The sequence below is a fragment of the Triticum urartu genome, chromosome 7 (genome assembly GCF_003073215.2).
Source record: "Triticum urartu cultivar G1812 chromosome 7, Tu2.1, whole genome shotgun sequence".
In the NCBI taxonomy this organism is placed as follows: domain Eukaryota; kingdom Viridiplantae; phylum Streptophyta; class Magnoliopsida; order Poales; family Poaceae; genus Triticum; species Triticum urartu.
The window spans coordinates 566251542-566269053 of record NC_053028.1 but is presented as its reverse complement, the minus strand read 5'-3'; the positions used below and the strand labels follow the sequence as shown (position 1 = coordinate 566269053).

At 47.7% G+C, this 17512-nt stretch overlaps 2 protein-coding genes across 2 annotated transcripts; both read right to left on the bottom strand.

Annotated features, from left to right (window-relative positions):
* Positions 1-4740: 4740 nt before the first annotated feature.
* Positions 4741-5948, bottom strand: LOC125521940 (peroxidase 2-like). The gene has a single exon (XM_048687009.1). It carries the CDS (start codon positions 5855-5857, stop codon positions 4883-4885), a length of 975 nt encoding a protein of 324 aa, XP_048542966.1. The 5' UTR covers positions 5858-5948; the 3' UTR covers positions 4741-4882.
* Positions 5949-10508: 4560 nt separating this feature from the next.
* LOC125521848 (cinnamoyl-CoA reductase 1-like) lies at positions 10509-13944 on the bottom strand. Its single transcript, XM_048686906.1, has 6 exons — positions 13678-13944; positions 13027-13196; positions 12369-12554; positions 11677-11839; positions 11241-11430; positions 10509-10887 (listed from the first exon to the last, which is right to left on the bottom strand). Exons 1-6 carry the CDS (start codon positions 13802-13804, stop codon positions 10755-10757), a joined length of 969 nt encoding a protein of 322 aa, XP_048542863.1. The 5' UTR covers positions 13805-13944; the 3' UTR covers positions 10509-10754.
* Positions 13945-17512: the final 3568 nt, after the last annotated feature.

Genomic DNA, 17512 nt, shown 5'->3' with positions numbered 1-17512 from the left:
TGAATGTGATGAAAACTAGCTTGATGATAATTCCCATGTGTCCTCGGGAGCGCTTTCCTTTATATAAGAGTTTGTCTAGGCTTGTCCTTTGCTACAAAAAGGATTGGGCCATCTTGCTGCACCTTATTTACTATATTTACTTGTTACCCGTTACCAATTACCTTATCACAAAACTATCTGTTACCGATAATTTTAGTGCTTGCAGAGAATACCTTGCTGAAAACTGCTTATCATTTCCTTCTGGTCCTCGTTGGGTTCGACACTCTTACTTATCGAAAGGACTATGATAGATCCCCTATACTTGTGGGTCATCATAACTGCGGGCTGAATTTGTCCCACAGGCAGAAAAGGCCAATGACGGGCCATAAGTAACCGAATGCTGGAAATGAGCCCAAGAATAAATGGGCCCTGAGAAGGCCAAAAGATAACACGGGTTGGAAACGGCCCAATGGAATAATGGGTCGTTAATGGGTATAAAGGGGTATACTATTCATTGCGGGCCAGATTCACCACGGGCCATTAATGGGCCAAGAGTTACAAATGGTCTCATATGGGCCGAAAGACATCATGGGCCATACATGGGCCAGAAGTTACAACGGAGAGAATCATATTGGAAGGCCCAAATGAAGCTACTGGGCTTAATTCGGATAGGCCGTAATGGGCCGTGAGTTAGCGGACCGTAAATGGGCTATATATGAACAGGCCGTTAACAGGATTTTCGTGGGCCGGCCCATTACCTTTTGACCAAGTCAAATGGGCCGGCCTTTTCACCAGAATGGGCCTCTGTTGGGCCGTACCACGTGTCGACGTATCATAGGCGCCTCATGTCCAATGAATGGATGACATCTGTCCTAATGGTGAGCCAACACATGTTTCCGCCGGCCAATGAGAATTTTACACATGGAAAATCCTCATTGGTCCGGGCTGTTAGCGGGTTATCGGATCCAAAACCGGACCCGATAGCTTAACGACGTCCCGCTATGGTGGATGCCACGTGTCGGTCACCCTTGATGAAAGCACTTCCATGACGCGTGAATTATCGTCATGAAAGTGGACACTTCCGTGATGATAATTTTGGTAATGTCATGGAACACTTCTACGACAACACAAGTATGAGTATCTTGATTCTGTCATAAATTTGTCATGGATGTACATGCATGACAGCAAACGTGACCTACTGTGAAAAACACGTATCATCACGGAAGTGTCTTTTTTGTAGTGGTAGTTCTTTCCTATGTTGCAAGGTGTGAAGTTTGAGTAAAGACTCAAAACCCGACCACGACAGAAAATAGAAAGAGGATGAAAAGTCATTCCCTATGCCTCAGTCATAGGTTCTATAAAGTATGCTATGCTGTGTACCAGACCTATTGTGTACCTCACCATGAGTTTGGCAAGAGGTTACAATAGTGATCCAGGAGTGGATCACTGAACAGCGGTCAAAATTATCCTTAGTGGAATAAGGAAATGTCTCTTGGTTATGGAGGTGACAAAGAGTTCGTCGTAAAGAGTTGCGTCGATGCAAGCTTTGACACCGATCTGGATGACTCTAAGTCTCAATCTAGATACATATTGAAAGTGGGAGCGATTAGCTAGAGTAGCTCCGGCAGAGTATTGTAGACATAGAAAATTTACAAAATACATATGGCTCTGAATGTGGCAGACCCGTTGACTAAACTTCTCTCACAAGCAAAACATAATCACTCTTTGGGTGTTAATCACATAGCGATGTGAACTAGATTATAGACTCTAGTAAACCCTTTGGGTATTAGTCACATGAAGATGTGAACTAATCACATAAAGATGTGAACTATTGGTGTTATATCACATGGCGATGTGAACTAGATTATTGACTCTAGTGCAAGTGGGAGACTGGAGGAAATATGCCCTAGAGGCAATAATAAAGTTGTTATTTATATTTCCTTATATCATGATAAATGTTTATTATTCATGCAGAATTGTATTAACCGGAAACTTAGTACATGTGTGAATACATAGACAAAACAGAGTGTCCCTCTACTTGACTAGCTCGTTAATCAAAGATGGTTAAGTTTCCTGACCATAGACATGTGTTGTCATTTGATGAACGGGATCACATCATTAGAGAATGATGTGATGGACAAGACCCATCCATTAGCTTAGCATAAATGATCGTTTAGTTTTATTGCTATTGCTTTCATCATGACTTATACGTGTTCCTCTGACTATGAGATTATGCAACTCCCGAATACCGGAGGAACACCATGTGTGCTATCAAACGTCACAATGTAACTGGGTGATTATAAAGATGCTCTACAGGTGTCTCTGATGGTGTTTGTTGAGTTGGCATAGATCGAGATTAGGATTTGTCACTCCGTGTATCGAAGGGGTATCTCTGGGCCCTCTCGGTAATGCACATCACTATGAGCCTTGGAAGCAATGTGAATAATGAGTTAGTTGTGGTATGATGCAGTACGGAACGAGTAAAGAGACTTGCTAGTAACGAGATTGAACTAGGTATGATGATACCGATGATCGGATCTCGGGCAAGTAACATACCGATGACAAAGGGAACAACGTATGTTGTTATGCGGTTTGACAGAGAAAGATCTCCGTAGAATATGTAGCAGCCAATATGAGCATACAGGTTCCGCTATTGGTTATTGACCGGAGATGTGTCTCGGTCATGTCTACATAGTTCTCGAACCCGTAGGGTCCGCACGCTTAATGTTCGACGATGATTTGTATTATGAGTTATGTGATTTGATGACCGAAGGTAGTTCGGAGTCCCGGATGAGATCATGGACATGACGAGGAGTCTCAAAATGGTCGAGAGGTAAAGACCGATATATTGGAAGGCTATATTCGGACATCGAAAAGGTTCCAAGTGATTCGGGTATTTTTCGGAGTACCGGAGAGTTACGGGAATTCGCCGGGGAAAGTAGTGGGCCTTAATGAGCCATACGGGAAAGGAGAGAAGGGCCTCAAGGGTTGCCCCCCCCCATGGCAAGTCCGAATTGTACTAGGGAGGGGGTGGTGCTCCCCTTCTCTTTCCTTCTCCCTCTCCTACTCCTTCCCTCTCTCCCCTCTTGGAAAAGGAAGGGGGCTCCAACTAGGATTGGGAATCCTAGTTGGACTCCCCCTATAGGCACGCCCCTCCTAGGCCGGCCTCCTCCTCCTCCCTCCTTTATATACGTGGGCAGGGGGCACCCCAAAGGCACTCCAAGATTTGTCTTAGCCGTGTGCGGTGCCCCCTCCACAGTTACACACCTCAGTCATATCGTCGTAGTGCTTAGGCAAAGCCCTGCGCCCGTAACTTCATCATCATCGTCGCCACGCCGTCGTGCTGACAGAACTCTTCTTCGGCCTCAACTGGATCAAGAGTCCGAGGGACGTCATCGAGCTGAACGTGTGCCGAACGCGGAGGTGTCGTACATTCGGTACTTGGATCGGTTGTATCGCGAAGACGTTCGACTACATCAACCGTGTTACTAAACGCTTCCATTTTCGGTCTACGAGGGTACGTAGACACACTCTTCCCACTCGTTGCTATGCATCTCCTAGATAGATCTTGCATGATCGTAGGTAAAAAAAATTAAATACTGCGTTCCCCAACAAAAGCCACCAGAAAATTATCTGTAATAAGACATACCGACGCGAAGGCACTTTGGTTTGGGTAGGTGATCTTATATAAAAAATATTTCAACCAATTAGCAAGGAGTTTTCATACCACCTTATATACTATTGTTGCATGAGCTAATCAGCCGGAATTGAGTTGAACTTTCGGATTTTCAACCTTTGGAATGAGAACAATAGAGGTGTTGCTACACCCTTCGGGGATCTTCCTAGAGTTAACAGCAAGCAACACTTCATCTATCAACTCCTCTCCAATTATATGCGAAATTCTCTTATAGAAAATAGCATGTAAGCCATCCGGGCTGGGGGCCTTAAGATGTCGATGTTAAACATGGCCTTTTTTACCTCCTCTCGTGTATAAGGCTTATTCAACTCGGTCACTCGGGGCTTTACCTTTTCAATTATATTCATATCCGGTACCTGCACACAGAAGGTGAACAAAAGAAGAAAATTAGGCTGCTGCATGGGACCGTATCCTCTCCTGATCATCAATCCATGTACCATTTTCTCTTTGCAAACGCTTTATACAGTTTCTTTTCCACTGCCCGTTTGCTGCCCTATGAAAGAAATCCGAGTTCTTGTCGCCACTAGTAAGCCAATCAACTCGCCCTTGTTTCATCCAGTAGAGTGCCTCCTTCTCTAATGATTTTCCAATTTGCATATGTAATTCATGTTTCCTTACGACCGCATCATCAATTGACAAACGTGGTAGCACACTACCAGAATTGGCCCAAATCGCGATGGCCCCCGTCGGCATATATGGAGGTATCCTGGCGGTCTAGGTCAAGCCATAGGCGTAGAAAAGCCGCCGGCATACGTCCACATATGCCGACGGGGGCCGTCGGCAGCACTGGCTATATGCCTATGGTGGCCGTCGGCATAGGTCAAGCCATTGGCATATCCTTGGGCCCGGCTACCCGGTGGGTGACGGCCGTTTGACGGCGTCAGGCCTACGCCGATGGAGCTACCGGGGGCCGTCGGTATAGGCGTATAGCTTTGCCAACATCATCGATCCGCGTATTCTGCCACATCATCGATCCGAGCTGATGTTTCTGTCTCTGTACGTTCTTTTCTGGTTTATGTATAAACCTCTTTTGATTCACCAAGAAAGAAAAAAGAACAACTGTGTAGCACCAACAACCAGCCAGAGAATTTTGAGGAGTTGAAACAACAAACAAATTACATTCGCGAAATTCAACGGAAGTCACAAATAGGTGACCCCACCAGTGCAAATACTAAAGTGCACAAAAAATGTGCATGATTCGTTCGTTTAGTGGTTGACGACCCTGCAGTTCCTCCTGATCTCTCCCTGGAAACCGGTCTTCACTTCGATGGCTCCCATCTTGACCATGGCCTTGTTGAACTTGGCCTCCCACTGCCCGGGAATGTTGGCACTGTCGCGCACCATCTGGGTCGTCGCCGGCGTGGCAAGGAGGGCGGCATCCGACGTGAAGAGCACCTTGTGCGCCAGGACGTTCTTGTAGTACTGGTTGTCCAGCGCGTTGGGGGTCACCACGTCCTGGTTCACCGTCGGGTCGTTGGCCGAGCTTGGGCTGGCGGGGCACTGCCTCCTCAGCACGTTGGCGAAGCCGGTGTTGATGTCGGAGGGGACGGCGAGGCGATCGGGGACGAAGGACGAGCAATGGGACACGCCAATGGTGTGGGCGCCGGAAAGCACGACCATGTCCTCCGCGGTGAGGCCCTTGGCGGCGAAGCTGGCGATGAGCTGGTCGAGGTTGAAGACCGGAGGCGGGAGGTTGTCAAGGGCCTCCGTGGAGTTGGAGACGCGGCCGTCGAGGCGGCCGGCCGGCATGTTGATCTTCATCGTCAACCTGCTGAGGAAGTAGGCGGCGTCACGGCCGGCGAAGGCGACGATGTCGGCGCAGGAGACGACGCCGGGGCACGCCTTCTCGACGGCGTCCTTGGCGGCATCGATGACCTCGAAGCCGCGGAGGCTGGGGAAGTTGGGAGGGCTCAGCTTCTCCGGCTGCGGGTTGGCGGGCGTGGGGTCGAGGAGGACGGAGGCGTCGCAGCCCTGCACGAAGCAGTCGTGGAAGAACATGCGGATGAGGCCGGCGCCGATGCCGGCGTTCTTGTAGACGAAGCGCTTCACCTCGTCCCTCACGATGGCCTCCACGCGGGGGCACGTCTTCTTGTAGTAGCCCACCTGCAGGCCGTGGCACGCCGACGACGACAAGAGCAATGCGCATGTCAGCGCAACGGAGAGCTTAAGCCAGGCAGCCATTGTCTCCTCAAGCTCTGAACTAAGTTATCAGCCTTTGTGCACTACCAATATCGAGAGTGTGATCGACCGATGAGAAGGTGATGAGATGTTGCTCATGAGGTAGGGCTATTTATGCGTGCATCGATCGACGACATTGGATAGCTAGTCTCATCAGATGATTAATCGACGACATTGGGTCTATAATTGACCAGCATGTTGTGATTTAGCTGGTATGGAACATGGAGGCTGATGGAGTCTGATTGTGGTAGATGTTCTCGTTGTTCGTTCACTGAAATGTCTTGATGAGGTATAAGCATGTTGTGGCCAGCGAGGTATGAGTGTATGATTGTACATTAGAATAGCTTTGATATTGTTGGCACAAGTATAATTGGGATTAATTAGGATATATAAGATCTCAGCTTCCGTGATAATTGTGATGGGAATGTTGTTACGTGTTCCGTGTGCCTGACAGGTCACGACGTTCATCCGTAAACATGCATGGGAGTGGGCTGTCTTTTGCCTCTTGCAAGCATGCGCATATGGTTTTTGGCTTCCGGCTCTTTTTTAGAATAGAAGAGAAACCGGGCGGTTGCCGAATCAAGTTCTTGATTTGCTCATGGAGTATGCTGCTTCCAGCACATGGTGAGTCGGTTGCATGGAAATGCAAGGTGGACTCCTGTAAACAAAACTTCAGCAACTGCCTATATCACATGGGGATCAGTTTGGCCTGACTTTTGTAGAACCAGCAAAAAAAATATACTTGCTGGCGGGCTACAGCCTACAGCACCATAAGGTTAATGAAAGCCTTCTTCCGCAAAACAAAATGAAAGCCTTGAGAGGATGGAGCATCGAGACTGAGGCAGCCCAGAAGAAACTTAAGATAAATCTTGTAACGTGGAGTTTGACTCCCTTTTTTCTTAGAAAAAAGGGTTGAAAATAAATAAACTTTTTCCAGAGAAGTACAAGAAAATTGTTGTGCTCCAGACACTACAAGAAAATCAAAAGTTGCCTAGTATTTCCCAATAAACTGAGTATAATTTATCGGGCGCTCGGCATGTACGGCCGAGTGCGTAAATAAAATATAGAGCAACATAAGCGTGCGGCTTAGAGCATCTCCAGCCGTTGGCCCTCCAGTGGTGCCTAAAATCGCTGCCTGGAGTGAGCCGGCGCAAAAAATCGGTCTGGGGACGAGTTGGTCCCCAGTCGCCAGCCCCAGGGCCGCCCCAGCCGCGTTCAAAAAAGGCAAAAATATAGCAAAGTTCGGCATATATTACATAATAGTCGCGGATTTTTGTTACATAATATGTCTAAATTAAAAAGAAACTGGCTGAACGCGGAGTAGTCGCCGTCGTCGATGCCATCGTTGTCGGGCTTCTCCTCCTTGACGCGGTCGTCCCTAGTGGACCCCTGACCGGCGTCGTCAACGCGGACTGGTGGCGGCGGCGCGTCGTCGTCGTCGCTATCCTCGATGACGATGACGCCTCCTTCGTCGCGGCCCCGGCGGCGCTGCGCGAATCGCTGCAGGGCGGCGCACTGGCGCTCCCTCGCCATCTTCAGGGAGTCCGCGCGCGCCCATTCTAGGGCCGCGTCGTCGTCGAGCTCGACGTCGCCGCCGTGCTCCGTCTTCACCGCGGGGAGGAGGCCCGGCTCCGTCTTGGGCTTGACGAAGCGCGGAGGAGGAGCCGACGAGGAGACGCGCTGGCCGCCCTCGTTGATGACAATGCCGGCGCCGCGAGTGCGGCCGGCCGAGCGGCGTCTCCGCCGCGGGCTCGGCCTTGACGCCGAGCAACCCCGGAGAGCCGGAGGAATGCGAAGAAGAGCGTGATGAAGAGGAAGAAGAGGAGGCGACAAACCTCCTGGGCAACCATTGCCCATCGCGTCGGCGGTGAGCCATGGCCGTGGCGGCCGCCCTCGCCGGGGGGTACGCCAACGGCGGGTGGTTGCCGCCCTCGAGGTGCGTCAGCACGCCCTCGAGTGTGCGGCCGGGGACGCCCCATCACAGATGGCACCCCTCGTTGTTCTTCATGCCGCCGACTACCGGTGCGCCGTTGGTGGACGCCAGCCGCTGCTGCTGACGGCGTTGGAAGTACGCCGCCCAAGCCGCGTGATTGTCGGCGGCGTACTGGGGGAGGGAGAGTTGGGCGTCGGTAAGGGAGGCGCGCACGACCTCGACCTCGTTGGCGAAGTACGAGGGTTTAGCCACGGCGTCGGGCAACAGGGGAATGGGCACTCCCCCGTTGCTGAGCTTCCAGCCTGTTGGCCCGGCGCGCATGTCCGGCGGCGCCGGGATGTTCGCCTGGAATAGGAGCCAAGACTCCTGTTCGCGGAGCGAGCGGCGGCCGAAGCCGTTGGCCGCCGCCTCATCTCCGGGGAAACGCTCGGCCATCGGGAGAGGGAGGGAGAGCGAGGGCTCGACGGCGGCGCTCGGGAGAGGGGGGCTCGGCGGCGGCTCTCGGGAGAGGTAGAGCTCGGCGGCTAGGGCTAGGGCTGGTGTGGCCAGAGGCGAGGGAGCCCGCCGGCTTTATATAGCCGCGCCGCGCCCGTGTGTACGCGTGCGAGAGAGGGGAGGTGTCGGCGCGCCGACCCGTGACGCGCCGCCCGTGAGGAATCAATGATAAGGCTGACCGGCGGCAGCCTTGACATTGATTCCCCATGGCGTGGGGGGAAGACGACGCGCGGTGTCGCTGACGCGGAGGGTCCGCGGCTCTTTCGCGCCAAAACCGCTCGCCCCGGGCGCGACGGGTTCGGCCTGGGTCCGCCGATGCTAATTTCGAACCAGGCCGGCGAAAATCGGGCTTCTGGGACGCGACTGGGCCGATTTTTCTGCGCCAGCACGAAAAAATCGCCTGGGAAGGCCCTTCTATACATGTAAAAATACTCTTAGTATATGCAAACTTCTTGGTATATTCGAAGAAATACTCTCGGCCTACACCTATTTGGTTCTTCCTCGGGCCTCGTCTTCATCACACGTTCCGGCGGGTTGATCCTCGGGCCTCGTCTCCGTCACGCGTTCCGGCCTCGGATGCTAGCATAAGGCATATGAGAAATAATTGAGATTTGGCTCTTGAATTTGTTGTTGTTCAGTGTTGGTCCATTGGCATCGCGGCCTTGATGACTTAGGGCCTGTTCTGAACTTCTCCGAACTTCCCAAACTCTACAAAATCAGCTTCTGGAGCTAGCTTCAAACTCCACCTGGCGATTAGCAAACCATTCGGCACGCTCGTAGCTTCTCCCAGAGATTTGGCCCAGTTGGGAAGGTTGTAGGCCTGTTCCGCGCTGGTACAGGCCCGCTGGAAACATCCTAGCTCGGGAGCAGCCCATTAGAGACCTTGTTTGACGCTGGTATAGGCCTGTTGGAAAGCCCAGATCAGGAGCAGCCGCCATGGGTGGACCTTGGGAAGAAGAAAGGGAGCTCGGGGTGGTCTTCTGGATGGGAACCGGCCGGGATGGCCTTGTATATGCCAGATCCGGCGGTGGAGCGGAGCGCCGGCCAGCTGAGGGGTGGATTTGGCTGTGGCGGCGGGGGAAGGTTAGGTCGAGGGAGGGAGACGAGCGCAACGATTCGAACGCGAGTGTGACATGTCGACTCGAGAAGCTGGCTCTCCAAAGCGTTTTTTTAAGCGGTGGCAGTCTCGTTGTAAATATGGGCAACTCCAGTTTCTCGTTTTTCTGGAGCTGGGCTTTCCGGGCTTCATGATTTTACACGTGAGCGGGACTGAGCTTTTCAAATCCAGCTTCTTTTCAAATAAACGTTCAGGACAGCTTCATACGAGAAGTTTGGGGAATTAGAAGTTGGAGGAGATCAGAATAGGCCCTTAGTATCCACAATCAACAACATGTTCGCCCAACATTAGAGCGGCACGTGATTAGCCCGTCGAGCGGCACACGATCAGCCCGTCCGAGAGACGAAGACGGTAGACCCACCGGACTTTAATGTAACTTAAGATGAATCAAGGATATTTTTACCGTATATCTCCTAATCCGCGGCTCTTTCGCTGGATGAGACTTGCATGCCCCCCTCGCGTGCACCCATCCGTACTCCCGCATACGTGACGTGATTTGATTGGAACAAAATAAGGTCTGGATTAGAAAGAAAAAAAAGAAAAAACAGCCGGGAGCACGGATGGGAGCATGAGGAGGGAGCAGGCAAGCCGGATCCTCTTCCGCTGGGGGGAAGTAGAATGGGGCGTGCTGGTTTTTTCTTCCACCGGTTTTGCCTTTTTTTTCTTTTTTTTTAAGTATTTTCTCTTTCTTCTATGTTTTTTCTAGAACATTTGTCAAATTCATGAACACTTTATGAAATTCCAAGAATTTTACAAATTCATGGACATTTTTTGAATTCATGAAAAATCAAATTCATGAACTAAGATCTTTTTTTTGAAATTCCGAACATTTCTTTTTGAATTTGAGATCTATGAACAGTTCTCAGAGTAAAAAAAACAAAAGAAACAAAAATGAAAAAATAAAGATGAAAAGCGAAAAAAAAGGAGCGCCCAGGCCCCACTTGGGCAGGCCCAAAATGCACGCAGGGGCTCCCTATTTTTACCGCTGGTTTGGTAAATAGGTCCAAGTGCTTTTCATAAAGGTCTGACCCTTTTAGGGAAAATGGGCAATGTTTTTTGATCTGAAAAATGGGCAATATGTTCAAACTTTAACAGGTGCAAGCACCCACTCATAGAACCACCAGGACATTCCACTATGCCTCGAAACACCTCAAGTCAAGACACACCAAAAGAAAGGTGCGCATACACCTCAAGTCAAGACACACCAAAAGAAAGGCGCGCATACGATTCATGCTTTGTTCATGTTCACACAGACTCTCGTGACGATTGTGTCACCAACTTATTTTGTTTCACTGCTTACATGAACCACAAGGAGTTTGCAAGCATTAACAGCCAAATTTTCCCTGGTTGGATGCTCAGTTCAGGACGCCAGATGCTTTGTAGGATTCCACGCTGTCCCCCAGGGTCTTCTCTAAAGGCCTGAAGGTCCACCCTAGCTTCTGAAGTTTCTCTGAACTATAAATGGTATTTTCTTCCACTTCCGTAAAGCTACATAGAAATTTGGAGAGAAAAATAAAGTTTCATCCAAGTTAAGCATGGAAAAGCAGGGGGGTCGTATCAAAGAATGTTATGATCTGGTGACATCTTTCATTAATTTTTGACATTCTATATCCTAAACTACATGCAAAATTAAATGGTAGATGCAGAGCATTACACCTCCATAAACCTGGCACTCTACTATGCTTAATTCAATTTGTCAATCCCCATCCTAGTGCTTTCCAAATGATGCTGATATATATGCTTGTCTCAGGAAAAGATAAATGGACCATCTAGCTTGTGAAATGCAGAATCAAAATAGCAATAAGACAAACAAAAAGTTGCCTGCTGAGGAAGGCACTTACTTTTTGGGATAAGTGTACATTGGATATAAGGTCTTCAGTACGCTTATCATATCAGAGACTTTTACTGGTTTTGAACTGCAGATGTACCGTCCAGACGCCTCTGGATTTTCATATGCCAATAGAAGAGCATCGGCAACATCACGGACATCCACTACATTCCTGAGTTTATTTTCTACAGTATCACGTTCTCCTGCAAGAGAAAAGTGTTTCATTTCTACAGAAATAGAACTATAATATAAGAATAAGCAAGTTTGGTTTTTTAAACAACTTGATCTTAAAGGTTGAAAGGTCCATTGTGCTATTGGTTAATATGCTTTGTTCAGTTCAGACATCAATTTATGATGACCCAGTTTAAACAGAGCAAGGCTGAGCAAATTATCACTCTTTAATATAAATTGCATGTAAGATGAGAGAACACTGAGATAAACACACCTACCTTTGAGATAATTAAGGAGAATATTACTGCTTGTATTTACTGTAGACTGCATCAAGGGGCCAATTACCAACGACGGGCAAATAGTTACAATATCCAGCCCAGTTTTTGCTGCATAAGCAAAAGCCTCACGCTCTGCGAGTGTTTTGGAAAGGAAATACCAATCCTGCCACAATGACAACACATATAATTTATTTCAAATAAGTCATCCGGACCAAGGAATCACAGCATAAGATCATGAACATTCTGTGTGGCTAGCTGAAGAACATCATATTATTAGAAAGCATCGAGGTTATTTGTGCAAAGATGCGGCTCACCTTTATACTGCTACCTTCATCCTAGGGCGAAACCATTAGCTCACCAAACAAGAAGCCTACTATTAAATCATTGGTAATCATGCCTAACAGTCGGTCATCTAAGCTATCGGCCAAGAGAAGTGAGAGCTATTCAAGAGTTGGAGCTGGTATGTTATTAGTCCCTTGATCGGGTACCGAAAGTTTGCTTCGAGGAAGCAGTGCTATTTGGTTCTTCTTCTTTCACGTCCATCCACAAATGATTTATGAAAGGAGGGAGTATATTCCAAATCAATATCAATCTGTGATTAATTAGCAGCTGATGTAGCATGCTATACTGTGAACTAAACAAGTTTCTTGGCAGAACAATGTTTAGCAAACGCAAAGGCATTGCTTACTTACCTCACCCTTTCTGCAGAGATCCTCGTCTGACCAGCTATCTTCATCAAATAATTTACCCTTAGGCCAGTTAGGATTATTGGACACAGCAGCAACTGAAGACACCATGACAACTCGCTTAACTTTCGCCTCGTAGCAAGCCTTCAAGACATTCAGTGTGCCTGTTACAGCGGGGGCTATAACTTCTTCCTGCAAAGAAGTAAACAACAGAATATTAGAGTACACACTTGTTTCTAGAAATTAAACATTAGTAATACATCTGTATAACAGCACTATATAAAAGAAAGAGATAGGTTACAAAATTCAGACAGGCTGATGTTGCACAAAGCTGAACAAGTTGACAAACTTTGTCTGTTTTCATGAACTTGTTTATGTAGGGAAACAGGATGGTTAAAAAATTACAGATTTCGCATTATGCGGTGAATTCAGTATATCTCCTATGAATAACAAATGGTCATGTTTGGGGGAAAATCCTTGAGAAAATCCATCAAGGCCTCAAGGTTAAGTAAACTTTACATCTAACTTGGGATGCAAAGCCACGTATAGTTGCCAATAAAATTGCACTATGCTAAATCACTCGTTCACCTGCTATTTCCTCTCTTGTTTACCTCAAAACTTCACAAAACCGTGAAAGTGAAACACATTTTCTTGAAAAAATCACCTCAGGATTGGTTGATCTGCCAGAAGGGACAGGGCTAGCAACATGAAAGACGCCCTCACAGCCAGCAACCGCTGACGCAATGCTGTCGTAGTTCAGCAGGTCGGCGCTGAGCAGCTCCAACCTTTCCCCAGCACCTTCTAGCGCCTTAAGGTGAGCATTCTTAGCATTACCTGGAGCATATGGTCACACACAAAACACACCACCATCATCATATACTCACATATAACAAATTTCTTGGGTCCATCACAACAAAGTATGCCCAAGCTATTTTTCAAAGTTTCAAGAACTAACAATACGTCGGAGCTCACAATTCCTGCAATTTCCTCTCAACATTTACACATCCTGTTCGAGGAATCTGCTAAAAAGCATCTAAATCTAATACTATCTCAAAAAGCTCCTGTTCACTTCCAACTTCCAAGAACAACATTATTTTTAGGGGACTGCTTCCCCTCAAATATGGTTGCCTGGACTGCTTCCCCTCGTTCGGTTTTCACTTTTCAGCAACAGCATGCTATTGATATATTCCTAAAAAAACACATCTATACATCCTCCTGGATAAGCATAGATCTTCGACGGCACAGCCAAGAGGAAAAGGAATCTTCGGGCGGGAGGTGGGAAGGACGGACCGAAGCGAGGAAGGAAGGCCCTTACCGGGATCGCGCACGGTGCCGCGGACCGCGTAGTGGCCCTTAGAGAGGAGGAGCTTGACGAGCCACGAGGCGACGAAGCCTCCTGCGCCGGTCACGCACACGCTCTTCCTCGCCGCCGCCGCCGCCATGCTGTTTTTTCTCCCCGCTCCGGCTAGTCCCCTCTGCTGTGCGGAGTTTGGTTGCTCCGCGTCTCGCCACGCTGCGCTGAAGTGGACAGCAGACGCCAATCCAGAGCGGTCGAGGCGGTTTCGACTTTCGAGAGTCTTCTCTTTTTACAATTTTGTCTGTTTGGTCCTTCTATATTGTTTCTCTCTGACTCTAGTCCAGTCAACGGCAAAGTATTTCACAAATTAAACTGTTTTCGAAAGTATGTGAAATACTTTTGCCTGAGGTCAAATCTGTCAATTTTGCCCCTGTCAACATAATTTATCAATTAACACTGAAAAATGATATTCTAGAAGAAAATAAAGGATAAACATATATATATAGAGAGAGAGAGAAAACATTCTCTTTGGACAACATAGGAACTACGAAAATATTCACAGTTTTCTCGATCATAATTTTTTTTACAACTTTCATAAAAAAATACTCCCTCCGCCTTAAAATAAATGTCTTAACTTTGTACTATCTTCAACAAAATAGCGTAAAAAAGAAATGACAACAAAATCTTGTACGACATTCATGTACCTGCAATGCCAATTTCAAATATCTTTCTTTCTTGTGAAATTAATTTCTTAGTTTCTTTCTTGTTTCCATGCAATGATGCACTTGAAGTTTCAAAAGAATAACGCAAAAAGAAGAAATGGCAATGAAATGTGACACTCATGTACCTACAATACCAATTTCAAATGGAGAAAGGTTCTTTAAAAATATCTTTCTTTTGAAATTAATTTCTTAGTTTATTTGTTGATTATCACTGGATTTGTCACATCCATGAAACCATCCAAGAATGACATGACTGTCCTTGACACGGCCTCAAACATTCTCTAACCAATCACCAGAAGCTAGCTGATACAAACAATACATTCTAGGTGAATCTAACTTGAGCCTTAGGAAGATCATCTAAAGTTATTATGCTAATTGTCATCCCATGCATGAGTCCTTCTACACCAAAAATTCAGTTTCTTGGATTAAACAAAATCAAAACAAAACTTTGAAACAGTTATTGCAAAAAATTAAAGTCAAGTTCTATGACGAAACTGAAAATTCTAGTTAACTGACCGCTCATGTTTGAAATCGAGCAAAAGTAAGGCCTTGTACAAATAAACCAAGTTTTTAAGCACCAGTTTCATCTCTACACGAGGAGCCTCTAATTAAGCGTATATCCTCTACAAATAAGCACTGGTGCTTTAAAAAGCTGATTTATTTCTCTAAACACCTCTCCTAAGCAAAATGCATTGTACGATGCCTAAACATTTACAGGAAAAAAGCGTGGGTGCATAAGTGCATAACGATGATCTTCACTACAGCATGAGATTGTAACACTAATAATGAGCCATGAACTCACCATGTTAAATATACCTTACTGGCAAACTGGTGGATATAGTATTCACGTGCACCCAAATGGCAGACCGGGGGATACATTATACATGGAGAACCCTTCGTCTACTTGGCAGAAGGCTATTTGCCATGGTCTAGACCTCTTGAGAAAAGGTTTAGTATGGCAGATTGGCAATGGGCAGAATGCTAGGATCTGACGTGATCGTTGAATCGCCCCTGAACCTACAATCGGGCTAATTTCCACTTAAGGCAGATGTAATTCCGCTCGGTTCCTGAGTTGGTGGACCAATGGGTAATGAATGGTTCATACAACCTATTTGTGATATGGATGAATCAATGTGATTCCGGTTTATGATGTTGCTCGGTTTCTGAAATGAGTTGGTGCACTCCAAACCTGCCCCTCCAATTGAAGTTTCTATAAGATTCCTCTCAAGCTATTTAGCTACTCTTCACTCTATTGAGATGGATCCTTTATTACGATCCAATGAAGGGCAAAGCTCCTAGAAAAACATGATTCCTACACACTAGGAGCACATGTCATAATGGTTAGCTTCTTTCGGTTTCATGCACTTGGACTCCTCCGAATCCGGGCCTAGTCAAACTTAATTAATACAGATGGTTTACTTCTTGGATGGGTCCGCAGGGGCTGGAATGGTTTTAGAGATCACCTGGCCAACATTCTTTTAGTTCTTGCCAGCGGCTATTTTCATACAATGATGCAGTTGAAGCTGAAATTATAGCCCTCATGAAAGGATTATCACTGACCTTAAAAATGGAGTAATCTGATTGTTGACATTGAGTCGGTCTGCTTGGAGGCCATGAGGATGGTAAAGAACGATAATAACAAGAGATCAAGATATGCCATTCTTATCCATGAAACAAAAGAAATCATGAAGGAGTGTGATTCTTGTATTGCTTATATTAGACGTAGTCAGAATAGTGATAGTCATTTTTGTTGGGGATCGTAGCAGAAATTTAAAATTTTCTACGCATCACCAAGATCAATCTATGGAGTAATCTAGCAACGAGGGGAAGGAGAGTGCATCTACATACCCTTGTAGATCGCTAAGCGGAAGCGTTGCAAGAACGCGGATGAAGGAATCGTACTCGTAGCGATTCAGATCACGGTTGATTCCGATCTAAGCGTCGAACCACGGCGCCTCCGCGTTCAACACACGTGCAGCCCGGTGACGTCTCCTACACTTTGATCCAGCAAGGGGAGAAGGAGAGGTTGGGGAAGACTCCGTCCAGCAGCAGCACGACGGCGTGGTGGTGGTGGAGGAGCGCGGAAATCCAGCAGGGCTTCGCCAAGCACTACGAGAGACGAGGAGGGAGAGAGGTAGGGCTGCGCCAAGAGGGAGATGATCTCGTGTGTGTTGCAGCCCCCAATACCTCAAGTATATATAGGGGAAGGGGAGGGGCTGCGCCCCCATCTAGGGTTCCCTCCCTAGGGGCGGCGGCAGCCCTAAAACCCATCTAGGGTTGCGGCCAAGGGGGGAGAGAGAGGAGGCGCACCTAGGGTGGGCCTTAAGGCCCATCTGCCCTAGGGTTTGCCCCCTCCCCTCTAGGAGGCGCCTTGGGCCTTGGTGGGAGGCGCCCCAGCCCACCTAGGGGCTGGTCCCTTCCCACTATTGGCCCATGTAGGCCTCCTGGGCTGGTGGCCCCACCTGGTGGACCCCCGGACCCCTCCGGTGGTCCCGGTACACTACCGGTGATGCCCGGAACACTTCCGGTGGCCAAAACCATACTTCCTATATATTAATCTTTACCTCCGAACCATTCCGGAACTCTTCGTGACGTCCGGGATCTCATCCGGGACTCCAAACAACATTCGGTAACCGTGTACATACTTTCCCTATAACCCTAGCATCATCGAACCTTAAGTGTGTAGACCCTACGGGTTCGGGAGTCATGCAGACATGGCCGAGACAACTCTCCGGTCAATAACCAACAGCGGGATCTGGATACCCATGTTGGCTCCCACATGCTCCATGATGATCCCATCGGATGAACCACGATGTCAAGGATTCAATCAATCCCATATACAATTCCCTTTGTCTAGCGGTACGATACTTGCCCGAGATTCGATCGTCGGTATCCCCATACCTTGTTCAATCTCGTTACCGGCAAGTCTCTTTACTTGTTCCGTAACACATCATCCCGTGATCAACTCCTTGGTCACATTGTGCACATTATGATGATGTCCTACCGAGTGGGCCCAGAGATACCTCTCCGTTTACACGGAGTGACAAATCCCAGTCTCGATTCGTGCCAACCCAACAGACACTCTCGGAGATACCTGTAGTGTACCTTTATAGCCACCCAGTTACGTTGTG